Source organism: Botrytis sinoallii (genome assembly GCF_014898435.1).
Source record: "Botrytis sinoallii strain Bc 23 chromosome Unknown BSIN_007, whole genome shotgun sequence".
Taxonomy (NCBI): domain Eukaryota; kingdom Fungi; phylum Ascomycota; class Leotiomycetes; order Helotiales; family Sclerotiniaceae; genus Botrytis; species Botrytis sinoallii.
The window spans coordinates 2327256-2348703 of NW_024066034.1; the positions used below are offsets into that span (position 1 = coordinate 2327256).

A 21448-nucleotide genomic window follows, 5' to 3' on the forward strand; every position below is an offset into this window, starting at 1 on the left:
CGGGCAAATGAGACGGTGATGTATGGATGGTAAGTCAGTGGAGATTGAAGTGTTGAGGTTGATGGTCATAATAAAAGTGAATATTTATATGGCAATTAAAAAGCAACTACCTACCTACCTACCTAGTTGCTTGTTTGTTTGAAATTCTCCAAACGAGCTGGATTCACTATCTTATTATTCTCCTATCTTTTAATTCTTTAATGCAATGAATAGACAAACAACTCAACCAAACGAACTGCTCTCACCCTGAAGCTTTCTTCTACAAACCTCCTTTATTGATCTTTGAAGCGAAGTTTGTTCTTACACCCAGGCCCTCTTTATGTGAATATACTACAGAATTGCCGTGGATCCTGCCTTCTTTTTTTTTTTCAAAGGAAAATATTAGGGTTAGTATGAAATACTTTGACGAGCCAAGTATACGTGGAGCCGCAGATAAGAACTACTGGTGATCTCAGACCTATGGCAATATATCTAGATACGATTGATGCTATGTATCATGTCCGAATCCGTAGAGAACTCATCATCACATAATCAAATGATGCATGCGAAAGTCATATCACGTACTGATAGTTGGTCAGCTAGAGGTCATCTGACAAGGGGCATAATTTGGAGCTTACCGGAATGAAGAGATATGGTACCTGCTTCTCATACTACCTACAAGCATCTCCATACTTCTGTCTACATTTAGTGATATCCCTCATAGCACGATGTGCGATCATGACAGTGAAAAGCAACCGAATAAAACCAAGGAAAGGGGCCGTCAAATCGGCGATCAGACCCACAGGAAACAGTAAAGTACAAATCCGGCTATAGTGAATCTTGCGCGCCAGTCCATACCATCCATCTGCAAGAATTGTATCACCATGGTCCGCCATAATGGTTTTAGAGTTGTATACTTCTTGCCAAGGAAGTTGTGGAAAGGTTCTTCGCTTCACGAATGTTCCACGTTCCATCGTCCGAGGGAGTTTTTCTGTCCGTTTGATATGTCCCATACCAATATTTATATAGATACAAGAAAAAGAATGCCGTAAGCGCATATTTATTCCATGCCTATTTCGCTGTATCCTGGTTCGCAAGTTATAGTTAAATCCCATCTTTTCCTGATACATATCCCACGTGGTAGTGATAAGATGCTTTGATTTTGCACAGGCATTGGCATATAAAAAGTGTGCCATGACAAGAAACATGACTTCTCCGGAAGTATAGCCATATTGTTCGTACTAGTGTGTAGTGGCCACACAGCTTAAACCGAATAGAACAAACTATGGAATTCGGACTTCATAAAACATTTTGAAGTCTAGTATACCGAATAGCCGTGGATTTAGTTCAGCACCCATTAAAAGTCATAGATAGAGTACCCAGTAATGTCTTGGAAAGATACAATATTGCTGTGTCTATTGGTCTTCCTGATGAAAACTGGATCGACCCAAACTTGGCGCACCCTGGACCTTTCATGCAAGATAATTTCAGAGATGGACATAGAGACGACAAATGGAAACATCATGATAAGAGGTCGACTAAAACACTCTTACTTTGACTGCAAACACCGAGACACGTGGATTTTCACGTACGAGATGGAACGACGCTAGTGCGATACGTGCCATGGTACTATTTTTCGGACGAAGATCAATGACCACAGAGCGAGGGTACAAAAACTTAGCTTTCAAAATGCTCGATTAGGAGATATCATTGCTGTTGCTTTTGGATTTCGCATCCCGCTTGTACTACAACCAAGCGCATGTGGAAACCATTACTCATACATGGAAGAAGCATATATCCAGGTATCATGAAAGGATAAATGATTAAGGTTAAGGTAGCTGCCAGAGGAGAATTCGGTGGCAGGAAGTTTTTTATCTTGTGAAGTCTCCTTGATGAAATTGTGGTATTCTTGATATATTGCGGGGGGCTTGCAAGCCGCGTATATACAGTATAAACTGTGGGGCAGACCCGTTCTTAATACTTCAAATAATCTTAGTATTACGGTGTTGAAGCAGTCCTCGGTGACGTGATTCGTTCCAGGATATTATCCGGATGTACTGCTGACACTTGGCAGTGGGGAGATTTTACCTGGGTCAAAGTATCCCCCGAGACATCAAAATGAACATACAAGCTCATTGACTTCGCGATTGACACTCGATAAACTATTTCCAATACGACATATAGCATCAATGATTCGTGCTTGGATATCGATATTGCCTGCGCTCATACAATCTGTAGCCGGTACTGCACAAACTCAACATCGACTTCGTTCGAGTGCTTTCGCTGTTCCTGGAAACGCTACTTATGATTATGTTGGTATGTGAGATAGTTGAGTACCTAAAATTTTTAAGTTAATAGATTCAGTGGTCGGAGGTGGAACAGCAGGGTTGGTCATTGCATCAAGGCTCGCAGAAATAGCATCTGTTGGCGTAATCGAGGCAGGTGGTTTTTACGAACAAGACAATGGAAACTATAGCATCGTCCCATATGGAAGTTTGCAAATGCCTCTGGTGTACTCAACTGAAGATTATCCTAAACAACCGCTCATTGATTGGGATTTATTCTCTGCACCACAGGTAAATGCTGGGAACCGGCGAATACACTATGCTCGAGGAAAAACGCTAGGAGGATCTTCAGCACTGAATACGTTATCATATCATCGTGCTACTACTGGTACGTATCAGAAATGGGCTGAAATTGTAGGAGATGAGAGCTTCACTTTTGAGAATATTCTTCCATATTACAAGAAGTCTTGTCATTTGACTCCACCTGATGATTTAAAACGAAACTCGACATCCGCAACAGTAGTGTATGATATCACAGCTTTTGATAACTCTTTTGGAGGACCTCTACAAGTTTCCTGGAACAATTGGGTTGATCCCACGATAAATGCACTTGCGAAAGCTGTACAGTCTATTGGTCTTCCAGTAAGTTCAGTTGGATTCAGTAGTGGTTCTTTATCGGGTCATGGTGCTTGGGTCCCTTCTACCATTGAACCGAAGAATGCTGTACGATCATCTTCGCAGTCAAGTTTCTTAGAAGAAGCTATTAAGAATACGGATATCATGGTACATGCCCATACTCAAGCCCTAAAGATCCTTTTTGCTTCTGATTCACCAAAAAGAGCAAATGCGGTTCAAGTATCGACAGCAGGATTCCAATACACTATTCATGCGAAGAAGGAAGTTATCATGTCCTCAGGAGTTTTTCACTCACCACAATTACTTATGGTATCTGGTGAGAAGCTACTCTCAACATTTAGAATAACATGCTAATGTGGAGAAGGAATCGGCCCGCGCGCTACACTTGAGGAACAAAACATCCCATTGATTTCAGAACTTCCAGGAGTGGGACAAAATCTATGGGATCAAGTTTCATTCACTGTACTCAACCAAGTAAACACCCCCAGTGCTGGAAGTATTGTAGCAAATCCGAACAACTCTGCCGAGATATTGCAACAATATTACGAAGATGCTGGCGGGCCATACAGCTCGGCGGCCGGTTACCTATCTTTCGAAAGAATCCCAGAAGAACTGCGAGGAAATTTCTCACAACAGACAAAATTATCACTAAGATATTTCCCATCTGACTGGCCAGAAGCAGAATATGTAGGAGCAGGTTTTGGAGGTGACAATTTCTCTACAATTGGTGTTTTTGGCGGAGTACTTACAGCTCCTCTTTCCCGAGGCAATATCACCATCAAAAGCGCTAGCATGTTAGACCCACCTGTAATCGATCTTGGTTGGTTCAGTGACCCTGCAGATTCTGAAGTCGCAGTAGCAATATTCAAACGCATCCGACAAATATGGGATAGCGACCCAGCTAAATCTATCAAGATAGGACCTGAGATTCTTCCAGGAGTGACGGTACAAACAGACGAAGAAATTTTGGAGTATATTCAACAGAACTCGGCTCCAATGTGGCATGCTAGTGCTACATGCGCAATGGGCAAAACTGGAGATACGAATGCGGTTGTAGATTCGAGGGGCAGGGTATTTGGAGTAGAGGGGCTAAGAGTCGTTGATGCTTCGATCTTTCCTTTTGCGCTTCCTGGACATCCTCAAGCTTCTGTCTATATGATTGCCGAGAAGATTGCAGATGATATAATAACTGGGGAATAGTTTATGTCGGTTGTCGCGATATGCCACTATTCAGTTGTTCAATACTAAGCCAGCAGTGAAAGAGGTTGGTGGAGACCCATGAATGATGGCAAAAAGAGTAAGATTTCACTCCACAACTTAAATGAGATGCAACCACTCGACTGCTTAGTGAAAAGGAAGATTCTTTGTCAAAATTGCACCAGTCCAACCATATGATAGTGTACATCATCAAATTCCAAGAACTAAGATCCGACCATTATAGATCCCAATAAAACCACCAACTCCACCCACCATGCATACAATATATCCACGTACACCTTTAACCTAAACCTTCATCCACAAATTCAAGACACCTTTTGCATATTCCACAATCTCATCACCACCCAATTTACTCTCGCCATAAACACGATCCACGAAACTGATTGGTACTTCGGCCACCGTGCATCCCATAGCCTTAGCTCTAACCATCATTTCCATCTGGAAAGTGTATCCCTTACTTTCCGTACTTTCGATAACCTTCTGTAAAACCGCTTTTTTGTATAGTCTGAAACTTCCCGTCAAATCGCTAACCCCAGGTCTCAAAACGGTATCAGCGAATAAATTGGCGCCCCTGGAAACCAACTTTCTCTTCAGATCCCATCCAAATACACCTCCATCACCGGCATATCTTGTGCCAGTAACAATATCATATCCACCATTTGTAGAAAGCGTCTTCTGCTTCGCGATCATTTGGGAGATGAATTTGGGGTGGTGAGAGAAATCCGCGTCCATAATAATAACATAGTTTCCAGTCACGAATTGGAGACCATGAACATATGCCGTTCCGAGACCAAGCTTGCCGGCGCGAGCTTTGAGGAGAACATGAGGGGAGTAAGCTTTGGCAAGTTGATTGGCAACGACTTGAGTTCCGTCGGGGGAGCCGTCGTCAACGATGATGAGCTCCCAATCGAGTCCTCTATAATTCAATTAGCTGCCGCCTGAAAAATCAATGCGCATAAAAGTGCGAGCCATTGGCGCAGACTTACTGCTCGGTGAATGTGCGATTAAGAAGCCATGTAATGATGGGAAGGTTGCGACGTTCATTGTAGGTGGGAAGGATTACGGAGTATTTATCCTTGGTAGCTTTTGGTGCCATTTTGGATAGTTATTATTGTAGGTAAAGGAAGGTAAGTGTCGAGAATCAGTCGGGACTATTCAATTAAAATTGTATGTTGTTAAAGGAGTGTGGTTATTGACTTCTCATGGAGCTCGATGGGGTTCAGGTGCACCGTGTCCACAAAATTGACAATCCGAAATGGCTTGCTTAGTAAGCACACCGGCCGCGTCGCTCTCGCGTCGGTCACCATCAAGTCGATGGATGGAAGTTGGATAATTAATTACACAATCAATTGCATACATCCCAAGCATTTCCAACCCCTTCGACTTGCAACCCTGTAACTGAACGTTACTTTCCAATTGAGATCAACAAGAATAAGGCACCAACTTTGAAAGGTTGTGACTTTTCCTGGTTCCGTTTCAGCAAAGTCGGAACCGACGACTTTGCCCCAAGACTATCTCAGGAGAGTCACTCATATTAGCTAGATCTAGATGTCTCTAGTCTTTGGAGTTTATAGGATCTCAAATGTCGAAAATCAGGCTGTTATTTGGCAAGCGCCACGAAGTCAACATGCTGATTGTAATCGTTGAAGTCACGGGTACAACTTGCTCTCGCGTTGCACAGCAAAGCCTTGAAAATCGCATCTTAGTTGTGTGCATTTATCCTTGATAAGATCCGTCACCCTTGACTATCACTATGGTTCATACTGCGACAATACTGACGTTGGGCTTGATGTTCTACTTATGCACTATATCCGCGAAATATTGTATGTAGTTCACTTTTCAGTGTAGCTCATTGGACGTATAATTTTGGACAGGCAGTATCGAGGCTCTTTTGATTCGCATGGCGCAGTAGCTTCTGGGTAGCTTACTATTGATTCGTGTAACAGAATTGAGCATACATGATAGCCAAAATCGTAGAAGTGTCTCGATGAAATGGACATTAAGCGCTTCTCTGTGTGATCGACATTCCCAAAGAATAATTATGCAGTCAAAAGCGTATTGGAAAACTAAAATGCAACCAAGGGCATATTTAAAGGCCAGTCAGCCCGGTTAAGGTAGATTCAAATCCAGAGTACAGCATCGGCTTTATTGGGCTACAACCCTTGCCCCCCCTTCTAGGGGCGGCTATTATCATGCGGTCATCGCTTTAACTGGCATGGCCTGGTCTTCCATGTTTATCTTGTTTAAAGATGCACGTCTTCATCAACCAAATGGTACGAAACAGTGTAAAGATATAATTGACGGTTGGCTAGCATTGTTTCATAGTTAACGTATTGATGACCATGTATTTAGATCAAGTTAGGGTTTCTATGCGGAACAATGATACATATTAAGCGCCGAAAATATCCCATATCTCTACTGAAATATCTACAGACATTCGTTGAAAACTTATCATTATATGTCACCTCTTGCATCAAGAATTCACACTGAAAGATCGCCCCCTCGTTACTATCTCGTGTCGAAACAGGACAACCGTTTGCTTCAAAATTATTCATTTATATCAGTATGGGAAGTCTCAGCGAATCTGAGTCTTCTGTGAAGATAGATAGTATTCCCTTAGCTACTCTTATTGCCGATATAAGTTTGTTACATGGATCGGAGGCCAAATCTATCTCTTACCAAAAAGTTAATTGGCAGACTGGAAACCCTAACTCAAGCTGTGTTGACTCCATCGATTCCGTTAACTTTGTTTCAACGCCCTCTTTGTTCAACGAACAACTAGCTATAATTCCATCCGAAACTAGCACTATGATCGTCTTTCTTTTACTTCCTCCCACAAATAGCCCTCTTACACGGAGTTGCTCTGATGAGGAACCAACTCTCTTCTCAGCTTGTAGCACAACATACGAAATTCTAGAAGCTAAATACAATGCGAATATCAGGTCAGACTTGGGTTCTTGGAAGTTTGGCCCTCCGGCATCGGGGACTTCACAGCTTGGTTTTGATTTCGGTCGCGATGAGGCATTACGCCTCAGACCTCTACTACGCTGGACAATGAATGATTGTGAGAATTGTAAAACGAGTCAGTGTATCTGTAGCTCGTTACTTCACGGTTCTATCATATTTAGTGGTCGTATTTTATCGCACATGGAGTCGGCAGAGTGTAGATACTGTTGTACAGTCCCTCATCAACAATTGGGACAATTTTACGGACGCAGACATTGGATTCATCAACTCAAGTCCAATCGAGTGTTTCCTTCCCCTAATCAGTGACCTGGAAGCGTATTTTCTCGCTCGACTTGGAAAATTGAAATTCAAACTTCAATGCTGGATTGGTTCAGAACTTGAGGATCCTCGATCTTTAGAGAATGAAAGCCGAAGTTTCACGCTTTCATATCTTACTAAAGCATGGATAAAGTCTCGCGCCGTGATTGAAAGTTTTGAACTGATCACCCAGAAACTTGAAGACTATCAAGAAGGCACTGTAGGCATTCGTGAAAATAACAAAATACAAGATGTGATTAATTGTCATCGCAAAAAGCTACAAAGAGCTCGCGAACTTGAGCAATATGTTCGAGACACACTTCAGTGGAATGTTGGAAGACTTTCGCTAATTGAATCGAGAAAATCGATCCAGCAATCCAATACTTTGGGAAAATTGTCCGTCCTAGCGTTCATCTTTCTCCCCATCTCTCTGGTAACTTCGTTTTTCGGTATGAATATCAACGAATTGACCGGGAGTGGCGCATCATGGAAAGCGTTCTTCATAGCTGCGGCAGTACTTTGTGGCTTAGGGATTCTTACATTCGCATGGGTATTTCGCAAATCGAGCAGACTTAGGTTCTGCGTTTTGCTTTGCTTTCTCCCAACTTTTGTTGTACTTCGATGCATCGAGAACGGACTGAGGTTGAGGAATGCAGACGATGGACCACTCTATAACTGGTTATGTACATCGACCGATGATTTTTTTTGGGACTTCGAGGGACGATATCTTTCTCTGTTTCATCCTCGGAGATGATTTCGTACGCCTATTCTCTGGCTCGACGGTAGGTTTTACTCAATAGTCTGAGGTATACTACCGGCAGTCTGATTTTCACCCAAGAGCTACAAGATTAGCTAACGCATATACAGATTATGGGAAACTCGTTTGCGATAGCCTGGGACGACTGCTGGACCAGTCGATAGTCAAACTTTAATTGGTAGAGTCGAAGTTGAATTCCTGGAAGGAAAGATAAGGGAACCGACTTACTATTGACAAGGTCTTGGCGAAATTGTGACTTGAGGTCATAGGGTAATACTGATAATATCATTTCGTGGTAGTGCTTGGTGTTGGATATCAAATATGCAAAGAAATTTTTTAGGGGCTGGTGCAAGTTTTTTTGTTTATAGCCTCCGCTCTGAGTTGAGCTCTCACATAGACTATATATCTGATCACAAGAAAAAGTACGTAATTCAATCTATGAGCTGGTGCCAGTGTGCATGAATCCATTTGAAATTTCCATACCTTTCAAGAAAATATCGAACCGGAAACCCATGAGAATTAATGGAAAGGTCTTTGGAACATTCGAAAAAGCGATGACCGAATTTTGATAGGCATGTCCACCCAAACATAAGCAAAGTAACCATACCCTGAAACAAAACAATTCATCATCTCCAATACATAGATACACCTACATATTCCTCCCTCCTGTAACCATAATAACCTGCCCCGTCACATACCCAAACAACGGACTCGCGACCGCCAAAATACTCCTCGCCGCTTCCCCCGCCGTACCCGCCCTCCTCAACGGAATATCCAAATTCGCATCTTTTCCTTGACTCCCCTGACCCTTCGGTATCCCCAGTGCAATTTTCTCTCCATCCGGCGTCGTCACAAAAGCCCCCTCTTCCTTCGCAGCCGTCAATCTCGTCAATATATGTCCAAACGCTATGCTATTACATCTGACTCCAAACTTTGGACCCCATTCCTTCGCAATCACTTTCGTAAGTCCATTAATCCCCGATTTTGCAACTCCATAATTGGCCTGTCCGGCATTGCCATGAACACCGGATGTCGATGATATATTCACTATACATCGCGGTTCACCATCTGTGACGCGAAAATAGGGCGCGGCTTCGCGAATGAGTTTAAAAGGGGCGGTATTGTGAAGAGCCAAGATGTTTTCCCATTGTTTGTCGGTCATTTTGTGGATCACGCCATCCCATGTATATCCCGCATTATTTACTATGATGTGGATTTTTCCGTTTCCAAATTCTGCAGCTTTCTTCACAAGTACTTTGAGATAATCGGCATTAAGCATGTCGCCTGGAACTGCGATTGCGCGGCCGCTTTCGGCGGAATTGATTTCGTCGGCGACGGATTTTGCTTTGGCTGAGAGGGAGACTGGGTTAGTATTGGTAGCTTTGAGATAAATAGTGAATTGAAAGGTACCAACCGCCATCGATATCAGATATAATTACTTTGGCTCCTTCATTTGCGAAAAGTTTCGCGGTTTCCGCACCAATACCTTGGCCAGAACCGGTAATTATAGCTACTTGACCAGCAAGTAATCCCTTGGGATAATTGAGATGACCAGCAATTTGTGCAATACGAGACGCCATTGTACAGTTCTCTGGTTAATAGAGAATTGGAGTCATAGGTAGTAAGAACGGTGGCATTTGTTTGTATTTGTGAGGTTTCCTAGTATATGAATTAAAGGCGGGGAACGACGGCTTCCCCGGATTTTTGATTGCCGGACCGAGGCTTGCTGTAAATTTCTATTTTTGGATGTTGAGCTATTTTGCCCTCACAACCGTTCGAACTACCCATCTTCAATTCCAATTACTTGAGCATAGTATCTTGCGTTTTATAATTCTCTAATCCGGTCCTACATAAGTATTTGCGTCTATCAATGTGGCTAATTTCTTGACCATCTAAAGCGCCACGCTAAAGCATCTTCTGTCGATACCGAAGCCCCTATTCTCATCCTTTGTCACGTCTAAATCCCTACCATGCATTCAACTCGGAGATCAAGACTCAATCGACAGGTGGATGCAACATTCCAAAACATCCAGGCAATTAGATCTCGCAACTAACGTTTCGAAATTCAGCATTTCAGTCCAAGACCGTTGTGATAATAATCGAAACCTATGGTCAAGCCGTACAAATGTGAAGCAGCTGCCACAAGGACAAGCATATGAAATATTTGATGAGAACTTCCCCAAATATCGTAAGAACCTGGTGAGGTCCGTTCAGGCCATCGAGCCTAGTTGCTATCAGAAAGCCATTCACTCAAACACCATTGGAATACTTACCGCGTATAATGAAGCACCAAGAATGTAAAAGAATCCTTCGAGTAGCAGCCATGTCAAGCCCGCCCGTTCACGCATTGCATGGAATCCATAGAGTTGTATCCCATTCAGTATTGGAATAACAGCTCCGCAAAGCGCCAGAGCCACAAAGATACCTGCTCGATAAGGTCTCCAAGCAGGGGTTCTGAACCGTTCAAGCATGACTACAACTGCACAAAAACCTCCAAGGACACCCGTCTGAATGTATCATGAGCCAAGTGAAAATTGAACGCATCTTGTAGAAACGACTTACAATTGTGGAGTAAAATTCGAATAGATGTGGATGACAATACAAACCATAATAGATCCCAGGTATAACACTCCCAGTGATGAGAGAAACGATCCCCAGGTAATCCAACTTATTGCCAAACTTAGCAACAGTGGGAGAATGATTAGAGATAGTATGGTAAGTCCCCGACATCCCAAGGCATAATGCAGCTCCTGCAAAAAAGCAACTAAATGCTAGAACATCAGCGATTTCAGCGGACGCATATCTAGGCTTAATGATTGCATATAAGAGAAATCCCGAAAGTGTGAATACTACGGCTCCAATCAAGTGCGAGTAGATATTGACTGATTCATTGTGAATGTAACCCAGGGATGCAAAGGACTTCTGAAAAGATGATGTTGCAGGTCGATAACCAGATCTAATATAATGATTGTCTTGTTGCCACGAGGGAAGATCATCCCAAAGTACTGTAAGAGAATTTTCGACCCTCCTTTCAATATTTTTGGCTGCTTCGAAAAGAAGTTCTGTGGTCGATGTCGTCGATGGTCTTCGTTGACGGGTCGACATCTTAATGCCAGTGAGTGAGCTTGTGCTTACGATTGATTAACTTGAAATGAAATGAAGTCAGTCGCTACAAGTAAAATCACAACTGAAGGAGTAAACGACCGATTTGACACAATAAATCCATCATTTTTACGGATAGAGCTGGGATGATAATTATCCAGGTACTGAAATTCTTATCAGATTCATCAAAAATAATGTTGGGAGTTCCTTCTTAAAGCAGCAATTGATGACGAGGGGTATTGAAGCTAAGCACGAGAGTGTTCATTTTCACTCATGCATATGAAATAGAGACATCACATCAAACAAGCATCATTGTCGATACTTGTTCTCTGTCTCGATGTCGACCAAAGGTGGACGTAACTCATCATGGAGTCGGCTAAAGCCCGTCAAGCAGGATATTTTCGAGGAGATGGGCTTAAGATCCAAGGGAGATAAGCAGTACGTCCTTGCAGCCAATCCTATCCTCCGCCTTTGTTGACTTACTGCCCCGCCAGGCTCCTTGACTATAAAACCCAGGAACGTTTCTACAACAAGATAGTCGAACGATACTTGATATTCGCAGCTGATGCTCGCAGAGGAGATGAACTAAACCGGAAGCTTGCACGTCTGAATATTGCTCAAGATAATGCGAATCACGATGCTGCCCCAACAACACAAACAGTGCCAAACCCCGCAGACCTTATCAATGGCAAACCCGATACAAACGAACTCGATGCTATAACAATGGGAATGAGAAAACTTCGAGAAGGAATCGTGGCATCGAAAAGAATAGATGATTTCTCCATTCAAGCATATATATTTTGCATACGCTTGTCAATATTGCTGAAACATTGGGAATCGTATCATCCAGCAATGCGCCATCTACTTCAAGTAATGCACCCAAAACATCCACTATCAAGCACCGAACTTCAGGAATTTGCAGCATACCAAGTGCTAGATTTGGCTTGTAGGCAATCTGATCTGGCAAAGGCATACTCTATCAGACTTGCACTCGGGTTGCGAGATCCTAAAGTCGATGAAGTTTTGAAAGCGATTGCTCACGATAATTACTTTCTATTCTGGAAGGTAAAGAGAGAGGTTGATGGTTATAAGGCAAAGATCATGGAATTCGCGGGGGAGGAGATGAAGCTGCATGCATTAAAGTCGATTGGGAAAACGTACCTCAGTATCGATTTAGATTGCCTGGAGCAACTCACCGATTCTAGTTGGAGCGTTTTGACTGAGGCGTATAGCGTGGGATGGCAATTAGAAGGGACAAAGGTTGTAATTCGAAAACCAAAGCCACGTTGAAAGTACACATATGCATCTGCAATGTTGTTACTTTTATTCGATTTCTGGAATATACGAAGTTACATATTATAGGTATGCTGATTTGTAAAGAACATCGTGGATAGGCTAATCTCTAACAATTCACATCAGGTCATGAGTTGACCTTATTCACGATCATGACTATTGATGGTTTGTAATCATTATCAGCATGAACTGGAGGTTCAAGAACGTCCGCGCGGAATCGCAAGAGAGATCATGTTGGATTTGCACACTCCCATTACCTTTTTGTGGTCGCAACAAAGAATTCTAGCCGATGCGACATGAAAGTCATTCGACGCGACAGCAGGATACATATGTTCGTTGATCATCTTTTGATCGTAGGCTACGAACCCATGATTCTGGTACGACGTGAATATCAAATACTTCACGTTTTTATTTCACGAGGTTAGAAAGGAAACCTTTCGATGATATTATCCGAAAGATGAAGGAAGTTGATCTGAAGTGTCACATCCAACTTCAGAGATTGATAAATACTTGAGAAAGGTATATCATTACTAGAAAATGAAATTTTTATATCCGTTCTACGAATGTCAAACCTTTTAAATGATGGGACTAACTCGTCGTTGAACGAGGATATTATGATTTCATCCCATCGTTAGTCGTTTAATTGTCCTATTCCGACACCGTAGCTAAACAGGATCGTATGCTAATTCGACATCTAATCCACTCTAACTGGCTGAATAAATACTACATCTAAATCACCCTTGCTGAAGAGCTTGATCTCTAATATATAATTTCTAATTGGTTGTTATGCAAATTGGCCACACTCGTCCAAAGGGTTATGCTTCAAATCCGATTATCCGAGAGTTGTCCATCCTTTGGCGGGGTCTCTGCCGATCAATCAATTTTCTTTTTGTAAAACTGCACATCCTTCGGCAAACACGGGCGTTATGAAGAGGCAAATGATCAACACACGCAACGCACAATGAAGGAGGGGAGGAAACAAAGGGAACTTGTGATCAACAACTCGAAATTTCGAATTGATTGAACTTAGATTTATACTTTCAAATTCCAAATATTTTGAATGTGACTACATTAGTTTCAAACGAGCTACAGCCCGTGGGCCACGAGCTATCCCGAACATTCGTTAGAGGCGCCTAAAACAAACAACTGACCACGTGTAGTAGAAGAATCAAAGCTTCCAAATGACCTAAAGCATGGAATTTTGACATTCTTGGTGGTGGGCATGGCATTTGTTGCATATCGACAAGAATTGCTATTTGAACTAGAAAACCAGCTTTCTATCAAAAATGACAGCTTTTGATTGGTGTTAACCCGACGGTAAAGGAACGTGCAGCACCAAGCCACTTTTAAACGAATCCGAAAGAAGGGATCAGACGCCTCATGTACAAAATAAGCAAGAGCTAGCGAAAGGTCTAGACTCGTCTAAATCATGAAATTCGTATTCCCCATTCGTCCAAGAAATCAGGCCACATTGGCAGATCATTGGAACCACGCTTTAATTGAAAACTCCCATTTTGGACAAATTTCAAGCAAGGCGAGCAAGAAAATTCTATTGTTGCATATCTTATGAAGTGATCAGCTATCATTTATTTCCTATTTGGATTGGAAAATGCTGGGGTGCAATATCTATAGGCTTGGGATGGAGATCGGCAGTGGAAAAACTGTGGTCTAAAGAGAAGAAAGGGACACAAATTGGAGATTGTTGCACATCTTACGGAAAGATCAACGATACTCACTCCTCTTTCCGGTTGATATTATTTCTTGGTATAAAGGGTCTTTAGTAATCTAGAGCGATACGTTCTCTTTTGTTGCACATCTGAAATATACGATCGTCTATCGTGAATTCCCCTATAAGGAGAACATTCTTACAATCTCGCGACAGCCGACTCCGAGATTAAAATGTTGGAATGTTTGTTGCACATCTTACATTGATCGCCACTGCAATTTTTCCAATCACTACTGTGAAGTATGAAGAAGATCTCTCCCAGACTTTTGTTGCAAGTCTGAAAAATCTTGATCACCTTCGAACATGGCCGGATTTGGTCAGTGTCCGAAATGAGTTTCCACACCACATCATTTTGTTGCCAACCTGATGGCTTGATGTTCCTCATTCTTCTCCTCATTTAGATCTTCTCCGAAGCAGAAATATACTACACAACCTTTTGTTGCACATCTGAAATCTTAAGATCGTCTTTTTCAATCTCCCAATCTAGATACACTCGGAGATTCATCGTTTGGAACGGAGGCATATTTTTGTTGCAATCTTACAACCTTTTTTTTGGTCAAAGCCAACCAGGATTTGATTCCGACGATTTCAATACTAGATTTCCCGATATTGAGTACGAGTCCTTTGTTGCACATCTAAAAAATCATGATCGTCTCCGTGTCGCCCAATTCAGACAAACTGCATACCTCAGCTTGTATACTCTTTCCTTTGTTGCAAATCTCATCGCTTGATTTTTCCGGAAACTTTCTCTTTCTGCTACAGCTCGCCTACACAAGTACGAAACCGTCAAATTCTTGACATGAAATACGCCTTGGCTGTCCAACCTAATCATTTGTTTTCCTGTTTTGCACAGCTCGCTTAGAGCCATCAAATCATTGCTGCTTAAACCTCCACCCTTTGAAGTTTGTTGCACGTCTAATCGCTTGATCTTCTCTATTCAATCCGCTTTCGGGACGGGTCGCCTGTGCTCGGCTGCGAGTGAAGTTTGTTGCAGATCTTCTGAAATCGATCGGCTGTGGAGATTACCCATTTTGATCACGGGCCTTCCGTGTTCCCAATCTGAGGAGGTCTAGGCCCGAAATTTGAGGTAACATTGTTATCTTGTTGCGTCTCTGAAAATCAATCATTTCCTATTCGAGTGTATGCGAGATTGATGAATGATGTTGAGGCTGTTTTTTTTGTTGTCTTGTTGCATGTCTGAAATTTGATCATTACTCGTTTCGGAATCACAATACTTCGGGCGGCTGATACCTTGGTACCCCTCAAGCCTGACTGTGCATCGGTACGCACGAATGGAGGACACTCTCCTTCTTACATTATATACCTAGTAGGTATTTGGGTTCTAATTATAGCAAAATGATACATTATACATGCTCATACGGAAGAGAAAGCCTTCGATGTAGTACAAGGCGTCTACCACCGAAGCATGGAGCGTCAACGACCGTATCTAGCTCTGCAGCAGCAGTTTGTAAAGAAGTGTTGCACGATTACTTTGTCCAATTTTATCATCCAAAGTGGGATTCGAAATAGATCTTGTGAGTCCGGCCTATCTTCGGTCAACCTAAACATAGTTGAGCAGCCTACAGCGTGTTTCTACCTATGGCCACCTCTTCACTCCATGTTTTCAAAGTTGTCAGACTTGAAATAGGATTAGTTGTGGTCTCATTCAATGTTTTTATGTATTTTTGGGCGGGTTAACAGAGTTTTACTTCTATTGGTGTTGGTCTTTGTTAATTGTATCTTTTTTTCAGGCATCTATTTGGGATATCACAAGTAAGTACTGCGATCTCAATAAATCATTAAATTTAGCATGAAAACTGGAAACTATCTCTCTCTTCCATCTCTGAAAATGAATGAGATCAGGAAGTTAGTCTCACCTGCCAAGCGTATTACTCGCACATGAGGTCTTGGGGTTGGAGTCCAGCAGTTCAGGAAGCCCTTATATGTAACAGGTTCGCCCTCAAAATTGGTTTCTTTGTTCATATTCATCCCACTCTAGTGTATGTCGTGCCATACTTGGATAATGACTCTCTGGCGTATTGAAACCATGTCTTGACTACTGTATCAAGACATCTCATCTCCGCTCAACAAAACTTCCCTCACTCCTTTTTCCTTTCGTCTCTTTCACGATTGGTAACAGCCTTCGGGTGTAAAAAACATTTTAGATTTACTCCAGCTCATTCACAACATCCTCTTGGGCTACATTACTTGAGGTGACTACATCGGAGAGCCTTTTGTAATCCCTCTCACGAGTTGGCTTCGAATTTAAGACAAAATTTCCCTGCCTCTGGTTCCACTAATTGTGATAGGCAGACTATGAATATACTGTGGTGAATGGGGCACCTGGGTGTCTGGCAGATGGAGAGCCGCCTTTTTAATTTCCTCTAACTTCTTTACGGTCCAATTTCCTTCTCGAGATTATCCAGAAAGTTTTCTTTAATCCTGTCAGCACTTCTTCCACTTTATCGACGGATTAACGTATTTCGATAAGACAATTAAGACTCTCGTTGCTCTCAAATTCGCGTTTTAAGTAAATTTAAACACAGTGTTTCAACACTTCTGCTCAACTCTCTCTTGGTGAGGTCAAGTATGCGAATGGAGTCATCTCTCTCCATTCCACTATCGCACCGAAATCTCACGTAAGGCTCTATCAAGTTCGTGAAGAGCTTCAAATAGATTCCATAAAAATATCCAAACGATAGGATGTGCCACAGAGAACTTGCTAAAGTTAAGTACAAATAACAATTGGCCGAACAACCCACGTGGCGTTCGACGTCGGAGAACATGGTATATCGTCTGTGCATTTCTGCCACGATGCCATGCACTCTCGCCACTCGGTCTGATATATATCAGAAGTATTTACACTAGGTTGCGAATCGAACAGTTTAGATAGGGCTTTCTGAACTGCTCTTTGCTGTTTTGTTGTAGTTGCGTTTGAGTTGCTCACCTAGAATTGGGTCTGCACCTGCTTCTGTGTTTAATTGGACAATTGCAGACAATCCAGAATCTGCTCCGGAAGTTCCACGCACTAGAGAAAGGCGTTTACATGTCGCTTGCATTGCCCTAATTTCACCTTGTAGTTGCCTATTATCAGAATTCGAGTTGCTTTGGAGTATGCGAAAAGCGCCACGTGATGAAGTCAAAGGTGATCTGATTCAGCTTGTGCCGCATTACTGGAATTTCTTTTTGCCAAATCACGCATAAGACGCCGGAGGAATAGCACTGTCAGGACGGGGCCAATTTTCATGGCGGCTATACTGATCAAAGTTGCACGGAAACCACACAATGATAGTGAAAGCTGCAATTCTCAAACCTGCTACGACTGTTAAAGAACTTTAATTGTATCTATTGTGATGCTCCTGATATGCTATCATACCAATGAGTCTCAAGCAGGATAATGGGTCGAAATAATGAGGCTGGTGCTGAGGCTGAGGCTGAGTGTTCACGTTACACACGATGGGCGACATTGATCTGGGCGATCAATACTCTTGCAAAAAAAATCTCCCCATTCGAGCACTCGGTCTGCATCATGTAGATACATCATGATAAAAGTCACATCCAACTTATCTAAGTATCTTTTGTTAGTTCAAGCCGGCAATTAATATGCAAATATCTTCAGGCCGAATTTTAAGGCATTGGTTTCGCTATAAATCACGCTTCGAGTAGGCAAAGAGTAGAGTTCTTGATCACTTCAGCTAACGGAAAACTGATTACCTCATTTGCTCCCAGGAGTCTGGTTGTTGTTGGCTGTACGAGAGGACCCACTACTCCTCAAGGTTAGGGTTAGAAAGCTATGAGAGATATTGGTTGTTTAGTATTTGGAATAAATGTCGTTGCTTTAGGGCAGCCATATCTACTTAGTCAAATATATCGTGTTCTTCTTGTCCTTAGAGCTTGGGTAACAATTCAAGGTATTGGGTGCGACGACGAGGAAGTCACAAATCATCTCATAGTAGCGGCAACGAAGATTAATACATCCCAACAATTACCAGATAGGCGAATATGTGCATATGTGGCATTGGAGCCCATAAATATCGAGGAGCAGTCTTTAGCTGACTGGGTATTATTACCCCGCAAAGCAAATGTTAAGTAAGTCGACTTCCTTCGTTCTTCTCATTCAGATACCATTCTTCGATCGAAAAAGATTAGGTCATACTAAAACAAATCAAATAGGGGGTGGTCAGAATACTTTGAAGCTACAGAGAAGTAGAGCGGGGGAGAAGATAATCTATATTATCTCTTGTCGATTGCAGCTTGCAAGACTGATTATCGTGGATACGCGATCAGGAACAAACGACTTGTCATTATTTGGAATAGAAGTCTGATACCTGCCTTGTAAGGAAGAAGAGTGTTTTTCTCGAAGCCCGATGGAAGCGGAGAATGGTCAGCAAAAATCTAGTCACTTGCTATTTCACAATCATTTCACTGCAAATAGCATTGCAAGTGGTACAATAGAACATTTTGTTCCCTATCAATAAATCTGGAAAGAAGAGAGTGGTAAAAACTCCCTGTTAAAAGACTGAAAATCTATTTCAGCTAGGAAAATGATCCCTTGATTTGAACGAAATATCAGAGAATGGCTTGAACGAGGGGGTATCAAACCTCCAATTTCTCAGCTGACAATCATGATGCTTACATCGCTGATATTTTTATAACACTAAATCCTACAGGGCGTCGCGCTCCGCAATCACCGTTCCGTGATTTCGTGTTACAAATGCAGAGCCTCGAAAATTCGATTACTTGCCTCAAAACCTTTAGACATAGAATTGAGTGTAAAATCTTGATCCTACGAACGGACTTGTCACAATATGAGAACAGTCAATATGCCGAACTCCGATCCGAAAAGCAGAGCAGGAACACCCGAGCAAGTACAACATCGAAGTCGATGCAATGCTTTTCAGGAGCCAGTGATTCGCGCAAAAAATCTTCGAGATCGCCTACAAAATGTGTTACATTCCGTGGTACCGCAAAAAGTAGGATATCACAAATACAAGGGCATCAATTACAACGAGGACATCGACTTTTACAAATCCTACCGGGTAGAAGAGACTCTCCAATTTATTGCGTCTTAATGGCCAGCGCCCTACCAGACAGTGACGGAAATTCTAAGTCGAAGTTTATTAAGCTCGAGTACACGGCTTTATCTTACCATTGGGGAGACGACGATGCCGTGCACAAAATTTATGTATACAGCAATGAGGAATTTAGCGAAGATTGAGACGCTTTATGGCCTTTCAGCACGAGGTTTATTCAAAAGAATCTTAGAGAAGCTCTCTTGCAACTCGGATCGGAGAAAGATGAGGTGCATCTATGGTGTGATGCTATATGCATAAACCAAGTAAATAATAAGGAAAAGGCCGCGCAGGTTGCGAGAATGCACGAAGTCTACATATTTTCTAAGAGCATTTGTGTTTGGTTGGGAACAAATGATGAGCAGGGCGCGACTGATGGTCCGAAGCGTACATTCAATATATTGAGAAGTATTCTAGATCTCCAGGTACTGGATCGCTTCGTTGACAGAAAGAAGACTGGGAAAACTGGATGCTTATTATCAATCTTATGAAAAATGATTGGTTTATAAGGAGATGGGTAATACGTATACAAGAACTTGCTCTCGCAAAGAATTCATCGATTCGGTATGCAAATCAAGAGATGAAATGGGCGGAATTTGCTGATTAAATTTCCCAGAATGAAGCAGATTCTCAACAAATCTATGAGAACCGACTTTGAGAAATTGAGGAAGCCAACAGAATATCTCGGTGCTCTTGACGCTCGTGCGCTTGGTGCTAATACGCTGGTCACTACCGCCTCTTGCTTATTCCGCAGATCTGACGATGGGCGGATCGAGCAACGATTATTGAGTTTGGAAATTTTAGTTACCTCTATGCTTCTCGCGTTTGAAGCCACTGATCCAAGGGATACAATATTCACAATCTTATCTATTGCTAAAGATACTGGGAATCTGGGCTCTAAACTTGATACAGAAAGGCGGTGGCTAGATTTTGAAAGGCGACGCGGTGTGATCAAAATTCTGATGGTTTTGTTAGAATATGTGGTATGGCCATTCTTTAATTTATTCACCACATTGTTCTACACACAATCAAGCCCCTCTATGGCAGTTTTGGATCCACGCATACAGCCTAATTACCAAAAGTGTCTCTCGGATGTCTATGCGGATTTCATAGAATACTGTATTCAAATGTCCAACTCCCTCGATATTCTTTGTCGCCATCGGCCCCCAGACTTAAGCTCAAAAACACTCGGGAAAAGGTCAAAAGCACATTTGAAAAGGAGAAAATGCCATCTTGGATTACCAGTATTGATCGGTATGCTTTTGGCTCGCCAAGCGGAGCAAAAAATGGAGGATTAATGGAGATAGTTTTGTAGATGAGTCAGGTCGTCCACAATATAATGCATCCTCTCGACTAGCACCTCTTGTGCGTCTCGGCAAGAAAATCAATTATGATCTTAAGGACGATGAAATTGATCCGACCATCCCAGGAGAGCCCGGTGTAGAACCTATATATGCGAAGAAGCAGGAGGATATACAACTCCGACACAAATTCGATGGTATCATGTATGTTGAAGGATTTCAGCTGGATGTTATAAATAGAAGATCTGATGCCGTGACTGGAGGTATAATTACAGCTGAAGCATTGAAAATGGGGGGATGTAAGAAAGACCCCTTGACAGGAAAGTATGAGCCACATGATGCACTATGGAGGACTCTAGTAGGGGACCGTGGACCCGATGGTGTCAATGCGTCCAATTGGTATCGGAGAGCTTGCGCATATTGTCTAGAAGTATGTTTACTGCGAGATGCGTCAGGAGATTGGCATACTGATGATATGAAACTAGAAAAAAAGGCACCGGCAGCCATGCTTCAATTTTTAGATCGAGTACAAGCGGTAGTGTGGAAGAGAAGATTTTTCTTAACGAGCGGGAAAAGGGGGAATGAACTTTTTGGATTGATGCCTAATGAGGCAAACGAAGGTGATGTGATTTTTATACTCCTAGGTTATGCGGTAACTGTTGTTTTGAGAAGACATGAGGATGGCTGGAAAGGCAAGGGGGGATGGAGTTTCATAGGAGAGTGTTATGCACATGAAATTATGGACAGAGAGGCTGTGACGGTGAATTGGCCGAAGAAGTTGGAGTGTTTTACTTTGAGATGATGAAATGATATGT

At 42.3% G+C, this 21448-nt stretch overlaps 7 protein-coding genes across 7 annotated transcripts; 4 read left to right on the forward strand and 3 right to left on the reverse strand.

Annotated features, from left to right (window-relative positions):
* Window positions 1–2168: 2168 nt before the first annotated feature.
* Window positions 2169–4100, forward strand: EAF02_005024 (uncharacterized protein; the record flags this gene model as incomplete). The annotated part of the gene is made up of 3 exons (XM_038901072.1): window positions 2169–2295; window positions 2344–3216; window positions 3265–4100. The coding sequence occupies 3 exons, from the start codon at window positions 2169–2171 to the stop codon at window positions 4098–4100; spliced, it is 1836 nt and encodes a 611-aa protein (XP_038759584.1).
* A 303-nt stretch (window positions 4101–4403) lies between these two features.
* EAF02_005025 (uncharacterized protein) lies at window positions 4404–5214 on the reverse strand (the record flags this gene model as incomplete). Its single annotated transcript, XM_038901073.1, has 2 exons — window positions 4404–5034; window positions 5105–5214. 2 exons carry the CDS (start codon window positions 5212–5214, stop codon window positions 4404–4406), a joined length of 741 nt encoding a protein of 246 aa, XP_038759585.1.
* Window positions 5215–6683: 1469 nt separating this feature from the next.
* On the forward strand, window positions 6684–8303 carry EAF02_005026 (uncharacterized protein; the record flags this gene model as incomplete). Its single annotated transcript, XM_038901074.1, has 3 exons — window positions 6684–7182; window positions 7247–7932; window positions 8250–8303. 3 exons carry the CDS (start codon window positions 6684–6686, stop codon window positions 8301–8303), a joined length of 1239 nt encoding a protein of 412 aa, XP_038759586.1.
* A 485-nt stretch (window positions 8304–8788) lies between these two features.
* On the reverse strand, window positions 8789–9719 carry EAF02_005027 (uncharacterized protein; the record flags this gene model as incomplete). The annotated part of the gene is made up of 2 exons (XM_038901075.1): window positions 8789–9489; window positions 9554–9719. 2 exons carry the CDS (start codon window positions 9717–9719, stop codon window positions 8789–8791), a joined length of 867 nt encoding a protein of 288 aa, XP_038759587.1.
* Window positions 9720–10204: 485 nt separating this feature from the next.
* On the reverse strand, window positions 10205–11244 carry EAF02_005028 (uncharacterized protein; the record flags this gene model as incomplete). Its single annotated transcript, XM_038901076.1, has 3 exons — window positions 10205–10363; window positions 10413–10646; window positions 10702–11244. 3 exons carry the CDS (start codon window positions 11242–11244, stop codon window positions 10205–10207), a joined length of 936 nt encoding a protein of 311 aa, XP_038759588.1.
* A 334-nt stretch (window positions 11245–11578) lies between these two features.
* On the forward strand, window positions 11579–13292 carry EAF02_005029 (uncharacterized protein; the record flags this gene model as incomplete). The annotated part of the gene is made up of 3 exons (XM_038901077.1): window positions 11579–11679; window positions 11736–12603; window positions 12661–13292. 2 exons carry the CDS (start codon window positions 11579–11581, stop codon window positions 12529–12531), a joined length of 897 nt encoding a protein of 298 aa, XP_038759589.1. The 3' UTR covers window positions 12532–12603; window positions 12661–13292.
* Window positions 13293–19819: 6527 nt separating this feature from the next.
* EAF02_005030 (uncharacterized protein) lies at window positions 19820–21154 on the forward strand (the record flags this gene model as incomplete). Its single annotated transcript, XM_038901078.1, has 4 exons — window positions 19820–19896; window positions 19949–20586; window positions 20648–21063; window positions 21119–21154. The coding sequence occupies 4 exons, from the start codon at window positions 19820–19822 to the stop codon at window positions 21152–21154; spliced, it is 1167 nt and encodes a 388-aa protein (XP_038759590.1).
* Between the last annotated feature and the right edge of the window lie 294 nt (window positions 21155–21448).